This window comes from Eriocheir sinensis, chromosome 44 (assembly GCF_024679095.1).
Source record: "Eriocheir sinensis breed Jianghai 21 chromosome 44, ASM2467909v1, whole genome shotgun sequence".
In the NCBI taxonomy this organism is placed as follows: domain Eukaryota; kingdom Metazoa; phylum Arthropoda; class Malacostraca; order Decapoda; family Varunidae; genus Eriocheir; species Eriocheir sinensis.
Window position 1 is genome coordinate 6,637,853 of NC_066552.1, and position 19,913 is coordinate 6,657,765.

Consider the following 19,913-nt stretch of genomic DNA (forward strand, 5'->3'; position numbering starts at 1 on the left):
CACTTTCTTGTAAAACTTCCAAGTTTCCATGTCTGTCTTAATATAGTTTAGCCTGTTTGATTTGTAGGATTCATCCTCTTTAGTAACCTCCACTTCTGTATCAATCTCTATGGTTACATGATCACTCTTGCCCAGTGGACATCCATACCTTAGTTCATCCTTGATGTATATTCCTTTTGTTAGTACTAGGTCCAGTCTTGCGGTTCATCGTCACTTCTATATCTTGTATGTTCATTCACTCTTTGTATCATAAGATTTTCCATCATCAATCTTAGGAATCTATCTCCCCATCGTTATCTCCACTATTACTCTCATGTCTCCAGTCAATCTCTTTACAATTGAAGTCACCAACTAGCATAACTTTTTTGTCTTCCTTTAGCATTTTGCTTAAACTCCGTATAGTGTCATTGATCATAGTGTCGTGCTCTTCCTTACACCACGAGTTTGTTCTGGGTGGTACATATGTTATAATTGTCACCCTTTCCTTGTTTTTGGTTTCCACATTTACTTTGCAATTTCAGCTTTACCTTCACCGTATTCTACCACTTTCACTGTTAACTCTTTTTTGTCATTATCATCACTCCACCTCCCCCTTTGCCCATTCTATCTTTCCTCCATATATCATAGTTTTTATTTATCTCTAATTTAATAGCTTCCAGTTTGGTTTCATAAGCATACGATCATTGGTTCTTTCTCCTTTATGAAATCTTGCAGTTCCAATTTACTAGTTATTAATCCATCTACGTTTGTATACATCACTCTTAAACATTTACTCTTATCTATCTTTTCTAACTTTCGTTCTTCTTTATCCTCTCTCTTGTGTACCACTTTCTGACTCGGTCCCTACTATTCTCCAAAAAATATCTCCTTTTCTTCCACAGATCTTTCATTATTCTTCTCCTTTGCCTCTGCTAGTAGTTCGTTCCATTTCCTTCTTTCTTCTTCATTTCTATTTTCTTTATGTATATATCCTTGCAATCTTCTGTTTCCTTTAATTTAGTTGTTCTGTACAAAATATCCTCAGCCTTCTGTGATCTTAACTTTATTTTTATTGGCCTGGTCTTTCCTTCTGTGTAAGGACCCATCCTGTGGATTTCTCCACCTCTTCCTCAATACTTTGTTGCTCGTCATCATTTAAATTTTTAGTAGGTCCTTAATTGATTTCAATTCCTCTTTATCTCTTTATATGTGATCGCTTTTCCTTCAAGCCAAATACTATCACACTCTTCTTCTTGTCTGCAACTTCCTGACTAGTTCTTCATTTTTCTTTATTACCTTAACCACTTCCTTTTCTACATCTTCCTTATCTTCTTTCATTTGTTGCTGGATTACCTCTCTAAGATTCACGGTTGCTTTCTCACTCTCCACTTTCCAGGTCTTCATTTCACCCAATACCTCCTTCCTGACTCTTTTCTCCTCCTGGGTGACTAATTTCTTTAAACTTTCATTTTCCTTTATAACCTCTCCCAGTCCATCTTTCATCGACTTTTCATATTCTGCCACTTTTCCTTCAACTCTTCATTCTCTTTGATCAGTTGCTTCTCCCGTTCCTCCAATCCCGAACCCTAGCTTTTGGTCTCTATGGAATTCCCATTCTGGGATTCCTCCATCTCTGTTTTTTATCATTCCGATCCACTTGTCCAGTTTTCTTTCCAGCATTAACATTCTTTTGTAAATAGTTGTCTCGGCTGGCCAGAGAATGCCTATTTTGTTCAGTTTCTTCATCACTGTTTCCGTACCTTCCTTCTGCACCTCGTGCGGTGTTGACACGATTAACTGCTCCTCCTCTCTGCTCATCATTCCGAATTCACTTATTGGAGACGGAACCGACACTTACATGCCTTCCAGGCCCCATGTAAACACAACAACGATAGGCGATCAGCTGATCGCGCACAGGAGGCGGGCAGGAGGCGGAGGCGGTGTTGTTCGGTGTGTGTGTGTGTGTGTAAATGTTTGCTGCCCCTGGATGAGCAGCTCACCTTGGCTTCTGAGTGAGGCTGCTCTCTGGGTTTCAAGTATTGTCAGTACCATCTGCCGTGATACCTTGTCCTGTATCCCCTTCCTCACTCCCTCCTAGGTAACCATTGGTGTGTCTTGTTTCTTTCAGTTTTCCCCCTCCTACCTGGCACTACAGGTAAGAGAACATAATTTTCTTCTCCCAGTCTTTTCTTTGTTAGTTGATGGTTTAGATGGAAGCCATAGACTTTGAGCTGGAGAGGTTTTTCTGGAGGCATCATCTGTTAATCAGATAATAGGAACTTGGCATCCAAGATTCTGTCTTCACTTCTCATAGTTATCTACCCAGAGGCAGCTGTAAAGCGAAAAATCATGTTTAGGTAAAATAAGTTTATAATGAAAATAATGTTTCAAAGAGCAGCTTAATTTTAATTCAAACAATTAAACTCATTACAGAAAAATAGTGATAATTTAAAAGTGTGTTTTTGCTTTTTGTATAGCACTGTAGTGTTGAAAGGAGTGGTAAGGGTGAACTTGCTGCTGATAGTTGAATCTTTATGAGATTATTTTTTTATGTATGAGTTCAAGCAATTTCAAGCTCTGGGAGGTAATTTAACAGGAAAGGTTGGGCTTAGTAAAGCTTATGCATAAGAGTAGAAATTAAGTTGATTTTTTATTATGAATTATAATAATTCAAAAGATATCTATTCATAGAATATGACATATTCCGATGTAATTATATGGATTTTAGTGTTATTTTGTCATAAAGATGACGTTGGATGCAATATGTACTGCAACTTAAAAGAACTATTTTTGTAGTTGGTCATATTAGATGATTAAGGCATTTATGTGTCAAGTTATACAAATTAACATTAACTATTTTCATCTATGAAAGGAACTTCTATTTTTTAATTCTCCTCCCTCCCATAATTTGGTATCTCCCTGCTATTGTTCAGCTTATGTATCATTCATTTGCAGCCTTCCTCCATCCCCTCATTATCAGCTTCATCCATTTTGAGCTTTCTCTTCAGTCTTAACCCTTGTAAGTGGCTGCCATTTACTGCATGGAGCATAAAAGGTTTCCTAGTCTTAGAGTGAAATAGTAACACCATTTAGGGCTGGAAAGTCTCCTCAGGTCTGGCAGTAGTAATGGTAAGTAGACAAGGACGGTCCTCCACCACTCACTAAGGGAGTGTTCCACAAGCTTTTCTTCCTGACATCTTGTTGTATTTTAAACATTTATTTCACAGTCTATCATGAGGCCTTGTGAGAGTACTAGGACCTTTGTGACTTCTTCTGTCTGGCATGTATGTAGCTTATGCTTGTGAAGACATGGTGTCCCTTTTGCAACCCAGTGCTGGGATATGACCTGTACCTTTAAGGTATCTGTTTCACTGAAAAAAAAAAAAAAAAAAATTAAGCCAATTATTATCATTTGATTATATGTTAATTGGGGTTGTTCTGAGATCGGTGTGTGTGCAATTTGCAGCAGAATTCAAAGAATAGTTTTTCAGTTTTTACATTTTTTGCCGTTTTTCCACCCTTAAAAAAAACTGAAACTAGTCTTAAAGTTTTTATCCACTTTACATGATTTCCTAACATCATATACAACATTGTATTGCTTGCATTTGGAAGCTTTATATATATATATATATATATATATATATATATATATATATATATATATATATATATATATATATATATATATATATATATATATATATATATATATATATATATATATATATATATATATATATATATATATATATATATATATATATATATATATATATATATATATATATATATATATATATATATATATATAAGATATATATAAAAGTCAGGAAAAAAATAATCCTACAAAGAAATTCATTACTAATGTTTGAAGATATATAGAGCAAAAATTCAGCTCCAAAATTTACCTATTTTTACGCTCTTTCTTTTGATGAAAAAACTTTTTTGATACGATCAGAACTTTTGAAGTAGTTCCGTGTTATGTGCGAGCAACTTTAGAATTGAGAAAAAGTCACTTTTCTAAATCGTGATCTATATCACTTTGTATGAACGGTGCTGGAGGCTGTATAGGTCTCAGAGAGTTTTCTGCATAAAGTATTACTCCCAGGCATCCGGTCCCATTCTTTTACAAGGATATTATCCATTCATGATGGGGGTATCAGGAGGTGCCAGCTCCCCCTCAACACCAGGCTCGGATGTTGTAGTGGCTGTAGAAGTTCCTCGTGTCTCTAGCTGCCTCCTCCTGGCAGCTATAGCGCATTCTCTCCTCCTCTGGGCCTTCTTAGAAGGTCATGGCATATTTTCAAGCATGAGAACTGCGAGATTTCTGCAGGGAAATGCTGTATACCCACGCGTGACAAAGGCGGGTTGATAGCTGAGAAGTGTGAGGAAGCAGAGAACGGCTCTGACTCACGATCCAGAGTTGCCAGCTAGGAATGAGCAAGTGGTGTAGAAACTTTCCCAAAAAATCGGGGAAAAAAACAGATTTTGGTGATTTTTCTGCTTAGAGTACCACACATACGTGCTGGCACAATAAATACAGGTAATAAAACATTTCTTTCCGACCCAATTTATCTACGTACATATATGATAGTATACCGTTAGAAAGGCCGTGCTTTCTATAATTTCACATAATTTTTTCGCATAAAACAATTTTTTGGAGGTAAACCCTTGAAACGGACCCCTTAAAAACATGAACATGCCCTGTTGGGTGGTATGGAGTGGCTCTAGGGATGGGCAAGTCAGATTTGTTGCTAATTATGTTGTGCGCCTGAGTGGTGACATGTTCTTCAGCTTTGCCTCAGCAACAGTGTTCAATCTGCAGAATGATCCTTGGCAATCATTTTCATCTTTCCATAGTTTTGCTACGTTTATTGATGTAATTAACTGAAACTGTGTCCATTTATGTATGTATGTGTGTGTATTTACCTATTTGTATTTACCTACTTGTAGTCTACTGGGCCCGAGCTAAGCTCTAATAGTCCAGTCTCTATATCTACATTTATCCAGCCTTTCCTTCATTTGTTGGACACTATTCGCCTCCACCACATCCTCCCGCAAGCTGTTCCATGTGTTAACACTTCTATGTGGAAAATTATACTTTTTTAAGTCACTCAAACAGGTTCCTTTATTAAGTTTCTTCCTATGTCCTCTCAGCCCCTGCATTCTCACAATTAAGAAGAGATCATCTCTATCCACCTCATCAAACTTATTTACCAACTTATACAGCATGATCAGATCTCCTCTCTCCCTTCTTTGTTCCAGTGTCATCAAGTCCATCTCCTTCAATCTGTCTTCATACGTCATATTTGAGAGTTTTGGGATTATTTTAGTTGCAATTCTCAGTATCCTTTCCAGCTTTCTGATATCCTTCTTTTTGTGAGGCGACCACACAACTGCAGCATATTCAAGCTTTGGTCTTATCATTGTTGTTATTATTTTCTTCATCATTTCTATGTCCATAAAATGGAATGATACCCTTATATTTTGCTCCAAACAGCTTGTTTATGTGCTTTTCTGAGGATAGTGTGTCTTGCATCGTTACTCCCAAATTTTTTTCTTCATGTACCACGTGTAAGTTTTCTTCTCCCATCCTGTATGTTTTCCTTGGTCTTTTTTTTACTTTTCCCCATTTCCATAACATGGCACTTGTTTGCATTAAATTCCATCTCCCATAACTGGCTCCATCTATACACTCTATCCAGGTCTTTTTGCAGCTCCTCACAATCTTCCTCCATCCTCACTTTTCTTATTAATTTTGCATCATCTGCAAAAAGGCTCATATATTTTTTTTATACCCTTTGACATATCGTTTATATATATATATATATATATATATATATATATATATATATATATATATATATATATATATATATATATATATATATATATATATATATATATATATATATATATATTATGAACATTATTGGAGCCAGAACTGAGCCTTTGGGAGCTCCACTCTCTACCCTCCTCCAATTTGATTTCTCCTCTCTAACCACTGTCCTCATTTCTCTTTCCGTTAAATAATCCTTCATCCACTCAATAACCTTTCCACCCATTCCCCCCCACTGCTGTAGTTTCCAAATTAACCTTTTGTGCGTAACATTGTCAAAAGCTTTTTTCAAATCGAGATATACACAATCAGCCCACCCTTCTCTCTCTTGCATCACGTCTATTGCTCTTGAGTAGAAACATAGTAAGTTAGTGACACACGATTTCCCTTTTCTAAATCCAAACTGTCCTTCATTTATCATGTTTTCCTTTTCTAGATGTTCGACCCATTGTTTTTTTATTATACTTTCACAAATCTTGCACATTACACTTGTCAACAAAACTGGCCTATAATTTAGTAAAAGTTAGTACAGTTGGGGGCATACGCTGTATCTGCATGTGGCCTCAGTGCTCATCTCTGTGACATTGGCCCTTGAGCCTGTGGTGGGAGAGAGCCCATTTCCCCGGGACACAGGGCCAGTGTGACATCCGGGTTACCACAGTTTACCTTCCCCAGGTTTCCCCAGGTACCCATTTATCGACCAGCCCGAAAGAGAGGATGAACAGCTGAGTGAGCTGCACGCCGACTGCCCGGGCCGGGATTCGAACCCAGGCCCGCGGAATAGAAGCCAGGCACGCTGACCACTAGACCATGGAGGCGAATAATTTAGTGGTTCAGTTTTATCTCCACTTTTATAAATTGGTACAATGTTCACTCTCTTACATTCTAAGGGCACTTTTCCTGTATTTATAGAGCATGTTATTATGTCATAAAGTGGCTCCAATAATTCATTTCTTCGCTCTTTTAGCACTTGTCCTGAGATTCCATCCAGTCCCATAGCTTTCTTCCATATAAGGTCTTCATCAGCTGTATCAGTTCTCCTTTATCAACCTTTACATGATTCAGTTTCCCCTCAATGCACTGATGACTGTGTGTGTGTGTGTGTGTGTGTGTGTGTGTGTGTGTGTGTTCTTGCATGCATGGGTACGTGTATTTGTGTTTGCTTGTCTGTTTCTTTGTGTGTGTGTGTGTGTGTGTTTTCAGAAATTGCTGTTTATAAAATATTTTAGATCCAGAAATTACTCTGTAATACTAGTATATTTATTTTGTCCAATACCATGTTGTCATTGTTTTCTCTGTCCCATTACTTGTCCCCTAAATATCCTTTACCATCATTAGCACACCATTACTGTGCCCTTCCTCTGTTTCCACCTCATCCTTAATCATCATTAATTGTTGAGCTAAGTTATGTTAATTTGTCCCCTTTTTAGGTCCCATCACACCAGGGGGCCTGGGCTCCAGTGGCTCAGGCACTGTCAAGCCTCTGGACCCTAGCATTGACTTGGAGTTGGATGTGCGTGTGTGTATCAGCTCTGGCATGTGTAATCTGTACACCAAATGTGTCACCAAGGAAGAGGAGCGAAGGTAAGGGTCTTGGTGCTTGAGGTGTGCAAGGTATTGGATTCTAGTGACTGTTTTGTTGCCTCCTGCCCAGTGCTGTGTGGGGAGAACATGGATGTGTTCAGATTTTATAATGGTGAATGTTGGCTTTTTGTTTTTGACTTTTGTTTTGTTAAGAATTAATAATTTCTTTCTAATTCCCATACTTCAAGTTCTAGTTTATTCTTTCATATGTGTTTTTTATTAAGTCTATACTCTATTTAATCAACTACTTATTATCACATTAGTTACTGTATCACTAAGTATATTTTATGTTTTTATAGTTTCCTAGAAATTTCATGTAATAATCTGTTCAGGATACAACACCCTGAACAATGGCAGTCCATTCTCATCCTCCGTCTCCTTGAGAACTCACTGTCAATCTCCTACATCTTTCACAGTGCCACCTATTCCAGAATGAAGAAAGAACGCAGCTTCTCGGGGGGAATCTCTGAGACCCCTGGCAGTCCAGGGTCTGCCCGCAAGAAGAATGAGGGTCGACCCAACCTCTCATCCACCAAGCTAAGGGCGCCGCCTCCGCCCTCCTTCCTTGTCTCCTCCGATACTGTCTTCTACATTCCGGGTCTTGATGTCAAGGTCACCTGTACTTTTTTTGCTTTTTTCTTCAATTGCAATGTTGTATAAGCATGCTTCCATGTGGAGAAAACAGGTATATTGCTGACAAATGATGATATAACCACTCTGGTTGAAAATGCTAGGGATTCCAGGACATTTCTTTCTTATCCAATTGTTCTGTTAATATTTTTTTCTATTTTTAACAAATATCAATTAGTTTTAATGATGATTTTAGGCTTCTCTTTCTTCATTTGTGCTCTCTACCAATAATGACTGTTCCATGGGCTCCACAGGTCCACTATGAGTCACACAACATTCACGAGGAAACACCAGTGGGCAGTGGGGGCGGTTTGTTTGGGAGTGGAGCTGGCCTCCAGCAGGATGGGCCAGGCTGGTCCTCCCCCAGCACAGCTCCCAGTGGCAGTGCAAACAGCAGTGCTGGAGGAGGGGGTTCCAGGAAGAGTGGCCTCAGCGGCATAGGGACCAGTGGCATCAAGCGTGCCTCCCTCTTCACCTGGCTCACCTTGCAGAGCATCAAGAGGGAGACCACCGTCAGTCCCAACATCCTGGAGTTCCTAGAGTTAGCACTGGAGCCGCTGCCTGTCACTGACCCCGACCAGAAACCCGCAGCTACCTCCCAGGGTATGATGCCTTTACTGCCCTCCTACTGATACTGCCTGTATTTGTACTTAGCCTCACTTTTTCCCTTCATTGAGTGCATTTTTTCCCCCTTCACTCTATTGCCTGCAACAGTCTTCCCCTTCAGTATTTTCCATACTGCTCCCATTTGTGTGTGAAGCTTGCGTTTTCTCTTAATGCATCATATACCTTCCCCAATTATCTTATATGTTATGGTGCTTCAGTGGAAAGTCCTAATTTTCCCATTACCTATTTCTGATGTGTTTTGTCATGTATACTTTCATATCCTGCCTTTAATAATTACATTTGTCATGCATAGTTCATGATACTAGACTTGATAATCTTGGTTGAGACAGACTGTTTCCACCCTCACAGAGCCAGAGCCAGTATTCAATGTGGATGTGGATACGTCTGGTGTGGTGGGAGGAGGCGGAGGACCTTATGTGTATGCCTCCTTCCCTGTTGATGTGGTGGTGTACTTCCACATGCAGCCTTCCACCATCAGGTACACATGCAATTTTATGCCGAGGCTGAAATATATGAATTTTTGTAGATACTTATTAGTTTTAATAGAATAAGCTTACAGATGATGGTTGGAATGGAGGTTGTAAGGCAGAGTACATGAACCCAATGAACAGTTCCTGATTGACAGTACAATGGCTTCCAGATTTTGTTTATGTTTATTGATCTGGTCTGGTGATACATGGGTCCATTTAACAGGGAGGTAAATTTTAATAACTGATTTTATAGCACTCTCTAGAACTGAAGACTGTCATATGTAGGACTTTGTTTTGGTCTTTATTTAAAACTAGTTGTCTGTTGTGGTGTGCCATCCTCAGGTTCTCTTGCCAGCCAGTGTCTCGCGTGGAGTGCCTTCTGCAGCTGCCTTCCCTCAACCTGGTGTTCTCTTCCAAGAGGGCTGAGGATGGGTAAGCTTTCACCATTGCTTGGGCTGACAGGGCTGTGAACAATGCAGGAAGGGATTGCCTGCATTTTGTTCCCACATTTTTTAAAGAAATCACATGCAGTTTGCACAGTATTGCTTTTTAATCTCCTTTGGGCCTAATGTTATTTCTTTTAATTGTTTTGAGTATCATTTCTGATTACTTCTTGGAGGGTTTTTCATTGGTATTCTCAACTAAAAGCAGTGTCATAGTTTATAATGTCAATCAAATAACTAATTAGTTATTAACACCCCTCACAGGTCCATGCCAGACCTGGGCAGCAAGTTACAGGCAACCATTGGTGGCCTGAGTGTGACTGGCGTGCTGGAGGACTTTTCCCTGTATGTTTTCCACCCTTATGGTGGCAAGCAGAGGGGAGCGTCAGGGGCACCATACCTTGCCACGTCCCCGCTGGCAACCCTCACTGACAGTGAACGCAAGGACTCCCTCAGTGTAATGGTGGAGTTTGTGAAATTCCACATCTCTCGTTCAAGGAAGATCAACTTCAAGTCTGAGATGAGCTCTAAGATGAAGGCCTCAGGGAGCAGTGACTCCAAAGCCATTATTAGATTCTCCAGTAAGCACATTTTGGTTTTTATTTAGCTATTATGGTTATAAATAGGGTATCCAGTAAACTAACACCCTTCCAGTATAGTGCCAAGAGTAATAACTTGAACCCTTTAATCCCCAGCTATCGTGGACATTGGTGCCGCCCACTTCAAGTATGACATGCGCAGGCTGACGGAGATCCTGGCCTTCCCGCGTGCTTGGTACAGGAGGTCCATCGTGAGGCGGCTCTTCCTTGGGGACTTCACAGGTGGTGCCACATCCATGGAGTGGGATGAGACCAGCCCAGCACCTTCATCCTCTGAGTCTACCCCCAACCAGGCTCCAACACCGGCATCCAAGAGACACTCCTCAAGGTAATCATGAGTGGCTTTTCATGATTCTACAATTCTTGATTTATCTTTACATTTCACACCCACCAAATATTGTTCTCGCAAACCTTCAGTGTCTCGTGTTTGATTATTGTTGTTGTTTCAAAGTCATTCCTTCTGTACCCAGTTATGTTTCATCAGTTTATTTTATGCACATCAAGCTTGTGTCACTACCCCACACAGCTTCATGTTGAGGAAGTCCCATGTAACCTGATTATGACTTGTCTAATGTATTACCTCACTGTCTCCCTTTTGATCCTTCCATCTCACTTTTTTATCCATTTCCTCAACACTTCCTGGTTTTGGTGAGATGGCACAGTAGTAATGCCCATATCTTGTGACATAAGGGGCAAATATTTAAGCCCCAGCAGGAGAGCATTCCTGTAACTTTTATTATGGCTGTATGAGCTTGGCTTTTTAGCTGATTGGAATGCCATTTTTATATCCTTTCCTCCCTGATTAATCCCTGAACTCAATTTACAGGGTCCTTTATTCATGTTTCATATACCCATTTTTTCTACAGTTCATCTGAAGGCCTTGATGGCAACCGAAGGGAGAATGGTGGAGCCAGCAGCAGCAGTGGTGCCCAGTCCACCCCTCCCAGCTCCCAGAAAGGGGGTGCTGGGGCAGGCAGCTGGGCCAGAGACAAGCTGCGGCTGAACTTTGATTCTGATGTTCACCCTCGAAAGAGTCCCAAACTTTCAGGTAGGAGAGACGCTGTGCTTAGTTATCAGCAAGGTTAGGAATGAATAGAGATAATATGAATAAGCTACCAGGTATTTAGGCTGTGTAAAGCTTAAATACAACTGAGGATGATTTTAGACATGACTGTTTTATCCCTTCAGGTGTGGGAGAAAGTATGAGTGAAGAAGACAGTAACGGCTTGGGAGGAGCAGATGGTGTAGGAGCCTCCAATTATGGGAAGCCAGGGGAGGCTGACCCAGCAGGAGGGAACCAGACAGCCAACAAAATAGGCTCATGGGAGACCCTCGTGCTGTTTGCCGTCAACTTCACTCGTCTGGGCGTGCAGATGAACATGGGCAACGTGATGGGCAATGTGGTGTAGGTGTTCCTGGTGCATTATTCATCCATTACAGCATTAAGTGTCTATTGCAGGAGTGAAGGCATCTGTATATCGCCCTAACATCCCTTGCTCTGAGGCTCTGTGCATCGTTGTGACCAGAGGATGTCCGCTGCAAAAAACATGATTCTAATCCCAAGATGTTAATATAAAACAATTCATATGTACCATTTTCAGTACATTTCATTCCCAGACTTAAGTTCAATTTTTGACATATTTTGGAGGACATTTTCATTCTTTCTTTATTGGTCTCAGTATTTTTTCTTCCTAACAAACTAACAAATATAATCTTTTGCCATGTTCACTGCACTTTTCTTGCTCTCTGCACTCTGAACCAGGATGAACTTTGCATAATCTTGCTAGCTGTAACAATACATCTCCAATTTTCTACTAACATTGGCTGCATCACTAACCAATCAACTCTGCATTAGCCACTCTGCATGTAACTGTCCTTGTCTCCTTTCCCAGTTGGACCACCAAAGACTTCAAGGCAAATGGCAGATTGTCCATAGGAAGCACTGGCCACAAGAACATGTACATTGGCCTCAGCTTGGGAGGCTCAGGTCTCGATGCAAAGGGTGGCATTGTGGGTGGCACCATTGAGCTCTCAGAAATCAATATGTACCGTAAGTTTTCCATGTCAGGACTCTAGAAGCAGGAGTCTCTATTCACCCTTTTTCTATTTTAGTTTTTGTTGCCCTTGTGAGCAGGAAAGAAAAAGCCTCCTATTTAGTTTTTCTCTTCCACACATTGCACAGTTAACACAGTTTATCCTCCTCTCATGAGATGGATATAAATTGAAGGTAACAATACATGGATAGGACTTTTAGTGTTGCTATATTTAAGTAACCAATCTCTAAATATTTTGAGATGTAGAATGATTTAGCACAGCATTTTCTTCCTAGGGTAGCAATATAATTCATGGTGACTTTTATCAAAGCACTGAAAGCACATATCCTTTCACATGTTGTAGCTAGGTGCCTCAGAGCAGTAAAATTAATTGGAATATTTAAATGGGAAATTCCAGCAAAGCAGAGCCTGTGGCTGTACATTATCAAGTTAATAATTCACGTGTAAAAGATTTTAATATTACAAATAGCATTAAGTAGGACATTCTTTTGCTTCCATTTTTGTTTGTAACTGTTATGTGTTTTTTCACTTCTCTTGTAGATCTCACAATTTGATAACTACACACTTGTCAACACAAACACAGCTTAAAAACATGCCAGATCATACCAACCTCTCTTTTGACCTTTCATGCACCAACACTGTCCCCTGACAGTCAAGATCCGTGAGGACCCGGGAACAGAGCCAGACCATACCATCGGGATGAAGCTGTTTGCCTCCCAGTCCCGCCTTGACTACATGGGCACCAGTGTCCTGATGGGGCGAGTGTCCTCCTTCGGTGTGACGCTCAGGGATGAGTGGAAGCTGAAGCAGTGTGCTGGGGAGGACGACGACGCCACTCGCAGGTGTGTGATGAAAAGGAGGAAAATAAAAGAAATATGAGATATGATACAGCTGAGAGACAAAAGTTTTCATTTAAGGGTTTTTAATGAAAATGAAGGTTGGAAAAAAGGATTATCCTCCTAACTCTGTCATACATGTCATTGATGTAAGTTTAAAGAGCCTTCATCCTTGGTCTTTCCAGGGGTGCCACCATTTTCATCCTTGGGGACCTGGAGTGGGATCAGCTGCAGCTCATCATCAGCAAATCCACCACAGCTGACCTGCTCAAGATGCACCACAAGTTGGATGAATTCTTCTCTCAGCAGTTCAAGTCCAGCAGGCGGGTGTTCTCCTCCCTGCAGCCCACCCGGCATAAGTCTTCAGTTAAGCAGAAGCCCAAGGATGGCAACAGGAAGCTTACCAGTGGTGAGGCCAAGATTATCAAGGGAGCATGTAGGAGGGGGGAGTCTTTGCATGTCTTTATAAAGAGTGAAAGCTGTGAAAACCTGGAATAGTGTATGAATGAAATCTTGAGGATTATCAGATTCATTTTTGCATTGATGAAAGACCATAAACATCACTGCTTTGTAGACAATATGTCATAGGTCATTAGACAAGTGCAAACAAGTACTGTAATTCTTCTGTCTGTTATTCTTTGCTGTTTTTACTAGAATTGCTGTCAGTGGATAATTCAAAGGTTGTAACCCCTTCACATATTGCAACTTACCTATTTAAATATCATGCCAGGGAAGGGTCAGGTAAAACATTCTGAGCTACATGGGAACAATAAGCACTGCAATGCCCTCTCTGTTACACCAGTTCTTGGCATGCTGTCTGGCCAGGATGCCCGCCATCATCGTCACTGGCAGAGTGTTCTGTACCGTGTGTCTGGCCTGCGCCTCACCACGCTGCCCCTGCCTCTGCCTGACTCTGGCACGGTGCTGGGCGGCTCACTGGAGCTTCATGGCAAGACCATCTCACTAGCGTGCTTCCATGGGGTCAACTTCAGGAGCAAGTCATGGGCACTGTTCAGCCTAAAGGAGCCATACATCAACTTCACCTCAGAAGTGCAGGAGGTGCCTGGAGACCGTAAGTACCTTGACCATGAGCCGCCCTTTAGTGGAATTGAGAGGGTTGGATTGTCTAGTTTCAGGGGTATGATAAGTGCAAATATTTTTGTTAACAATTTCTTTTGAGGTACCTTTATTTAAATGGGAGTAACTCTTCCTACCCTCCTTTGTTTATCTCTCAGAGTCTTCATCCTTTCATTTCCCTTGATCTCAATCTTTTTCCCTCTCTTTTGCCATTTTCTGCCTTCTCACATGCATTCTTTCCTTTACTCTTAATATATCTCTCACCCATCTCCTTCCATTGAATTGCTTATCCCTCTTTCTCCCTCCCTGCAGCCCCGCGAGACACACACATTGTCCAGAACCTCACCTTTAGTCTGGGGGTGATGGAGCACACACACGCACAGCACGTTTCCATGGCCACCGTCTGCCGCATCACCCGCAACATGGTCTTCCCGCCACAGTTTAGAACCATCCAGGAGTGGTTCCATTATGCCTTCTGCACCTCTGAACTTGATAGTGAGTTCTTACTTCATATTTTCTCTATATAAAACCTAAGTGTGAGTCTCTTTATGAAGGAAGATAGAACATGCATAATATAAACTTTTATTCCTAATATGAGTCAACATTACAATATTTCTTGAACCTTCAGATGTGGACCGGTTCCCCTCCCTGGATCGCAGTGACAGCCTCCCAAACTCCTCCTCTGATGGCAAGAGGTCCTCAACACGCCTGCAAGACCACAACCACTCCTCAGAGACCATTTTTGCCCTGCCCTCCATGCAGATCCACCTCAATACCAAACACCTACAGACTGCCACCACACCAGACTTCATGGGTGAGGATTCAAAGGAGAAATATAACTTCCTCAGAAAATGTGGATGGAAATGTTCTTTGTATCTTTGAGAAAAAGATATTAAATACTTAGTAAATCTCAGAAAACTTGTGCTAGAGTATAAATAGTGATAGCTGATACTTTTTTATTAACAAATGAGAAATTTATAAGACTTTAAAGATAAGCTCTTTGAATATGGAGAAGAAACATTTGCTTCACATAAATTATTGCTGATAACTTCTCTATTATGTAAACAGATGAGAAGCCGAAGGTGGAGTGTTCCTTGGTGACGGAGTTCCAGGATCACATATTCGTGGCTGTGGATGCCGAGAGCTTCTTCTTCCTCCACGACCTGATTGCCTCTTACGTCAAGGACACCAAAGAGAAAATGGTGAGCCCCGAAGGCATATTTGAATTCTGGTATTCATATTCATCATATGCTGTGTTTTACTGAACTATTGATCAACTAAAGTGTTTGGTATCTTGCAGTTTATTCATCTTGGTAATCCTATCTCTTTATTTTTGCTGCATTAGGCCAGGAAATCCAAAGTAGTAAGTATTTTTTTATGGGAGACAAAACACAAAGGAGAGTGATTAATAGTTGTTTTATTTCAGGGGATAATGCTAAAAGTGATCAGGAATTCAAGGGTTAGAAATGCTGCTTAAATGGTACAGGTTGCTGTTGTACTTCATTTTCAACTTTAGAAATACCAAGGAGAAAGTGTAGACAAGAGGACAATAAGCAATATGTATCAAGCAGATGAAATATTGTGTTTTTGTTGTGAAATGACTGAAAAATGTAGAACGTAGTCATGAGATAGTGATAACAGATAGATTGGGATAGAAAATGTAATAGTAGATGGTCATATGAAGGGAGAATGTAGTTGTATTTGGTTATAAGATGCAAAAGTAAAGATGCGACTGATTACCTCACAGCCGGGAGCCGAGACAGACAACAACAAGGAGAGTGCCGAGAAAAAGCCAAAGGTCGTGAGGGTGAACGAACCAACACAACTTCTTCAGCAGGACTATCGGGAGTTTACCTGCACCACCTGGCACCTGGAACCCACCGTCAGGTACCTCACATCTTGCCTTTCACCCACCTGCACCTTGCTCCATGTCCACCTTGCTTTACTTTTCTCATTATATCTAGAAATCTTACATTCTTTTTCACTTACAGAACACTACTTTCCCTTTTTTTTTTTTTTTTTTTTTTTTTTTTTTACATCAAAGGATACAGCTCAAGGGCAACAAAAAGGGTAAAAAAAAAAAAAAAAAAAAAAAAGCCCGCTACTTGCCGCTCCCACAAAAGTAAAAAGTAAAGAGTAGCCAAAAGAGAGGTAAATTTTGGGTACCTACCTACTTTGCTTTACCTTTCTCTATTATATTACAGATCCTATGTTTTCTTTTCCGACCAGAATATTATTTATGCTGCACTTACATTGCTTTATCTTTCTCCATGATTTATAGATCCTGTTTTCTAACCCAGCCAAAATGTTACTTTCTGCTGTACATATTTTGATGCTCTCCTGCACCAAACCAGTTGTTACATTTTCTTCCTTACTCACTCCAACCTCCTTCATATTTACTTGAGCTTTGTTTTTCCCTCCTTTTTAATGAGAATATAGAACTTACTACTGGGAAATCAATCACATCATAGCCAACCATTCAACCATTCCATTCAGGGCAAGTTCCTACAAATGAATTAATCAGACAGTCAGAAGGTCAGTCAGTCATCTAATCACTAGGAATATTATATCAATCCATCAAGTAGTGAATCAGGTAGTCAGTGAATCTCCTAACCAACAATTCATCCCATCAATCTCCTTTCCCACCTTACCTCCACCACAAGGCTGCTGTCATGGGCCACCAAGAACCTGGAGCCATATGGGGTGGACTACATCCTGCAGAAGCTAGGGTTCAGCCACGCTCGCACCACAATCCCCAAGTGGCTACAAAGAGGCTGCATGGACCCCCTAGACAAAGTGCTCTCCATGCTAATGTTCCGCATGATCGCTGCCATATATGATCATGACAATGCCAACAGGTAGTGAAGTGGAGGAGGTGTTTGTCATGAGAGTCTATGGTAAGTGCATTGTGGGTGATGTGTGGAGGAGTTGGTAGTGGCAAGGCAAAATTCTCTAAATGAGGCGTGTTTGTCGGATAATGTCTGTCCCGTGCATCAGTTTTGAGTGGGTTAGGGGTGATGTCCTTTGAGAGGTTGATACTGTTGGGGCAAACATTTCTATACGAGGTGGTGGGAGGAAGGTGCTGTCATGTGAGGGAGACAGTACTGATGGGGCAATGATTTCTGTATGAGTCTGTGGAAGTGGTGTGTTGAGGTCTTGAGTCAATGGTGAGACAGGAATGTTGTTTAGTGAGGGAGTTGCTAATGGTGGGGCAGTAAGGTTTTGTCCTCTAAGGGTGTGGTGGTGGAAGGGCAAAGCTTTCTGTATGAGGCAGTGGTATTGAGGCATCATGTGATGTCATGATGATCATGTCATAGTGGTGTGACAATGTTTTCTATATGAGACAGAGACATCAGTAAGCCTATTCTACATGGCATTGATATTGAGATGATGTGTGCCCTGAAAGTTAGAGGTCCTAGAGGGAGGTAAGAAATGTGCCATATAAACCATTTTGGATATCATATATCATGCAGGGTAACAAAACTATATCTCTGGGGAAGAGAAAAGGCTGTGGAGGATGGGAAAAGAGGGAGTATGATAATTATTATAAATGATGGTAGCTGTTGATATTCAAGATATTCATGACCAAAGCTTTTATGTTGCTCATTATTTTATTTTTAACAGATAGACGAATGAATTTCATGTATCTTGTCTGTTTGTTAGGTAGGGTGAGGGTAAGGTCACAGGTGGGGAAGAAGGGGTTGTTGTGATACGAGTACACGGAAACTGAAAAGACACCACTGTGCTTAATGTCTTGATTTCACACATACAGAACTTCATGTAAAGCAACATTACTTATTCAATTTTCCTGTACATATTGTATGCATATATTTGTTTGTAGATAGAGGAAATAATCCATCACAAATTCTAATATATAGCTGAATTGTATGTTTAATGAAAGTGTTGTCTAGTCCAGAAGGGGATTTTTTATCTCCATATAACAAAAAAGTCTTGTTATGGTGCTGTTTATTTCTTTGGTGTGGTCTAGGAGGAGGAAGGAGTCATTATTTTTAATTTTCATATTACCAAGTGCCATAATGAACAGGTGTAAAGATAATAGTTCACCAGATCCATGTGTGTGATGATTACCATTTAAGTTATAGGTTTGTTATTTTATCATGTGGTAAAAGAGAAAGGTATAAATTGAATAAAATTTTAATTTTTATGTAATTTTTATTCAGTAATTGACTGCCAGACAGGGATAGTTATCTGTCTGGATAAGACAAAGGTAAAGGAGACCATGCACTGTTCAGGCATGGTGCTTGTCCATCTGTTGTTCATGCGGATTCACAGCCAGCTGCTGAAGTTCCAAAGATCCAAGTAGTTTTGATTCACGCCCGGTAAATCGACAACTTTTTATTTTTATTTTTTATTTTTACAACAAAGGAGACAGCTCAAGGGCACGCAAAAAAAGGAAACAATAATAAAAAAGCCCGCTACTCGCTACTCCTAAAAAAAGAATCAAAAGAGGTGGCCGAAAGAGAGGTCAATTTTGGGAGGAGAGGTGTCCTGATACCCTTCTCTTGAAAGAGTTCAAGTCGTAGGCAGGAGGAAATACAGATGAAGGAAGATTGTTCCAGAGTTTACCAGCGTGAGGGATGAAAGAATGAAGATGCTGGTTAACTCTTGCATAAGGAGTTTGGACAGTATAGGGATGATCCTGAGTATAAAGTCGTGTGCAGCGGGCTGCGGGAGGGGGGGAGGCATGCAGTTAGCAAGTTCAGAAGAGCAGTCAGCATGGAAATATCGATAGAAGATTGAAAGAGAGGCAACATCGTGACGAAATTTAAGAGGTAAAAGACTATCAGTAGGAGGAGGAGAGCTGATGAGACGAAGAGCCTGAGAGTCCACTCTGTCCAGAAGAGCTGTGTGAGTGGAGCCCCCCCACACATGAGATACATACTCCATATCCTGACCATATCCTAGCACTGCCAATCAATGGAGAGCTCACATGAGTTTCGATAGGGTATGTATACGGCCTGTGTCGATCTCAAGAAGGTGTTGGAATCAGCACATCATGAGGCTCTCTAGGGTCTCCTGCGACTCCGTGGGAATTCCAACAAGGATTGTTGTTGTATTGACTGGCCTGTAATCTGGGACTGAGAGTACTGTGAAGTCCAGCTTCTTTCCTGTGAAAAAAATGAGTGAGGCAGGTCTGCGTCCTTGCTTCATCACCTTTCAACAGTTTTATGGACTGGGTATTAGGCAGTGTCATACAGTCATTCATAAGGAGATCGTGCCTCCATGGTAAAGGGGTTAGCATGCCTAGCTACGAATCACCGGGGCCCAATAGGTTCGAATCCCAGGCCGAGTTGTCGGCGCGCAGTCTACCTAGCTGATATCCTACCCCCTTCTTGTCTGGTTGATAAATGGGATACCTGGGAAAACCTGAGAAGGTAAATTGGTAACCCAGATGTCACATTGATTCTTAAAATTGTGTCCCGGAGTAATCGGTTATTTCCCGCCACAGGCTCAAGGGCCAATTAATTAATGTGACGGAGATGAGCACAGAGGTCATGTGCAGCTTAAATATATGCCCCAACTTTGCCATGCTAACTTCATGCTCGATCCTCATCCATGTGTTTGATTCATCAACTAATTAAAGCGCTTTGATTTTCCGCGTTTTTTTTTTTTTTTTTTTTCAGCGGTGGAGTCAAAGCAACAACACACATATTAAAGAATTGGCCCAGTGGCCTCGACCATGGTAAGTTTCAAATACGTGTGAGCCGAAATACAATGACTGCCGTTGCAAAGGCGAAAGCGGCTCATCAGTCA

At 40.8% G+C, this 19,913-nt stretch overlaps 1 protein-coding gene across 13 annotated transcripts in view; it reads left to right on the forward strand.

Annotated features, from left to right (window-relative positions):
- Positions 1-18,303, forward strand: part of LOC126980366 (transmembrane protein KIAA1109 homolog) — a 66,022-nt gene extending 47,719 nt beyond the window's left edge. For 6 of the 13 annotated variants that reach the window (XM_050830198.1, XM_050830204.1, XM_050830202.1 and 3 more), the window contains 20 exons: positions 2,108-2,134; positions 7,249-7,402; positions 7,819-8,014; positions 8,287-8,635; positions 9,008-9,137; positions 9,472-9,561; positions 9,837-10,153; positions 10,268-10,499; positions 11,038-11,219; positions 11,360-11,576; positions 12,064-12,221; positions 12,878-13,067; positions 13,247-13,470; positions 13,864-14,133; positions 14,451-14,633; positions 14,767-14,952; positions 15,207-15,340; positions 15,484-15,501; positions 15,886-16,025; positions 16,802-18,303. In XM_050830198.1, the coding sequence (XP_050686155.1) occupies positions 2,108-2,134; positions 7,249-7,402; positions 7,819-8,014; positions 8,287-8,635; positions 9,008-9,137; positions 9,472-9,561; positions 9,837-10,153; positions 10,268-10,499; positions 11,038-11,219; positions 11,360-11,576; positions 12,064-12,221; positions 12,878-13,067; positions 13,247-13,470; positions 13,864-14,133; positions 14,451-14,633; positions 14,767-14,952; positions 15,207-15,340; positions 15,484-15,501; positions 15,886-16,025; positions 16,802-17,000 (3,596 nt within the window). In that variant the 3' untranslated portion in view covers positions 17,001-18,303. Of the gene's footprint in view, positions 1-2,107; positions 2,135-7,248; positions 7,403-7,818; positions 8,015-8,286; positions 8,636-9,007; positions 9,138-9,471; positions 9,562-9,836; positions 10,154-10,267; positions 10,500-11,037; positions 11,220-11,359; positions 11,577-12,063; positions 12,222-12,877; positions 13,068-13,246; positions 13,471-13,863; positions 14,134-14,450; positions 14,634-14,766; positions 14,953-15,206; positions 15,341-15,483; positions 15,502-15,885; positions 16,026-16,801 lie in introns of those variants that run through there. The other 7 variants (XM_050830200.1, XM_050830210.1, XM_050830206.1 and 4 more) reach the window with 5 other exon arrangements.
- Positions 18,304-19,913: the final 1,610 nt, after the last annotated feature.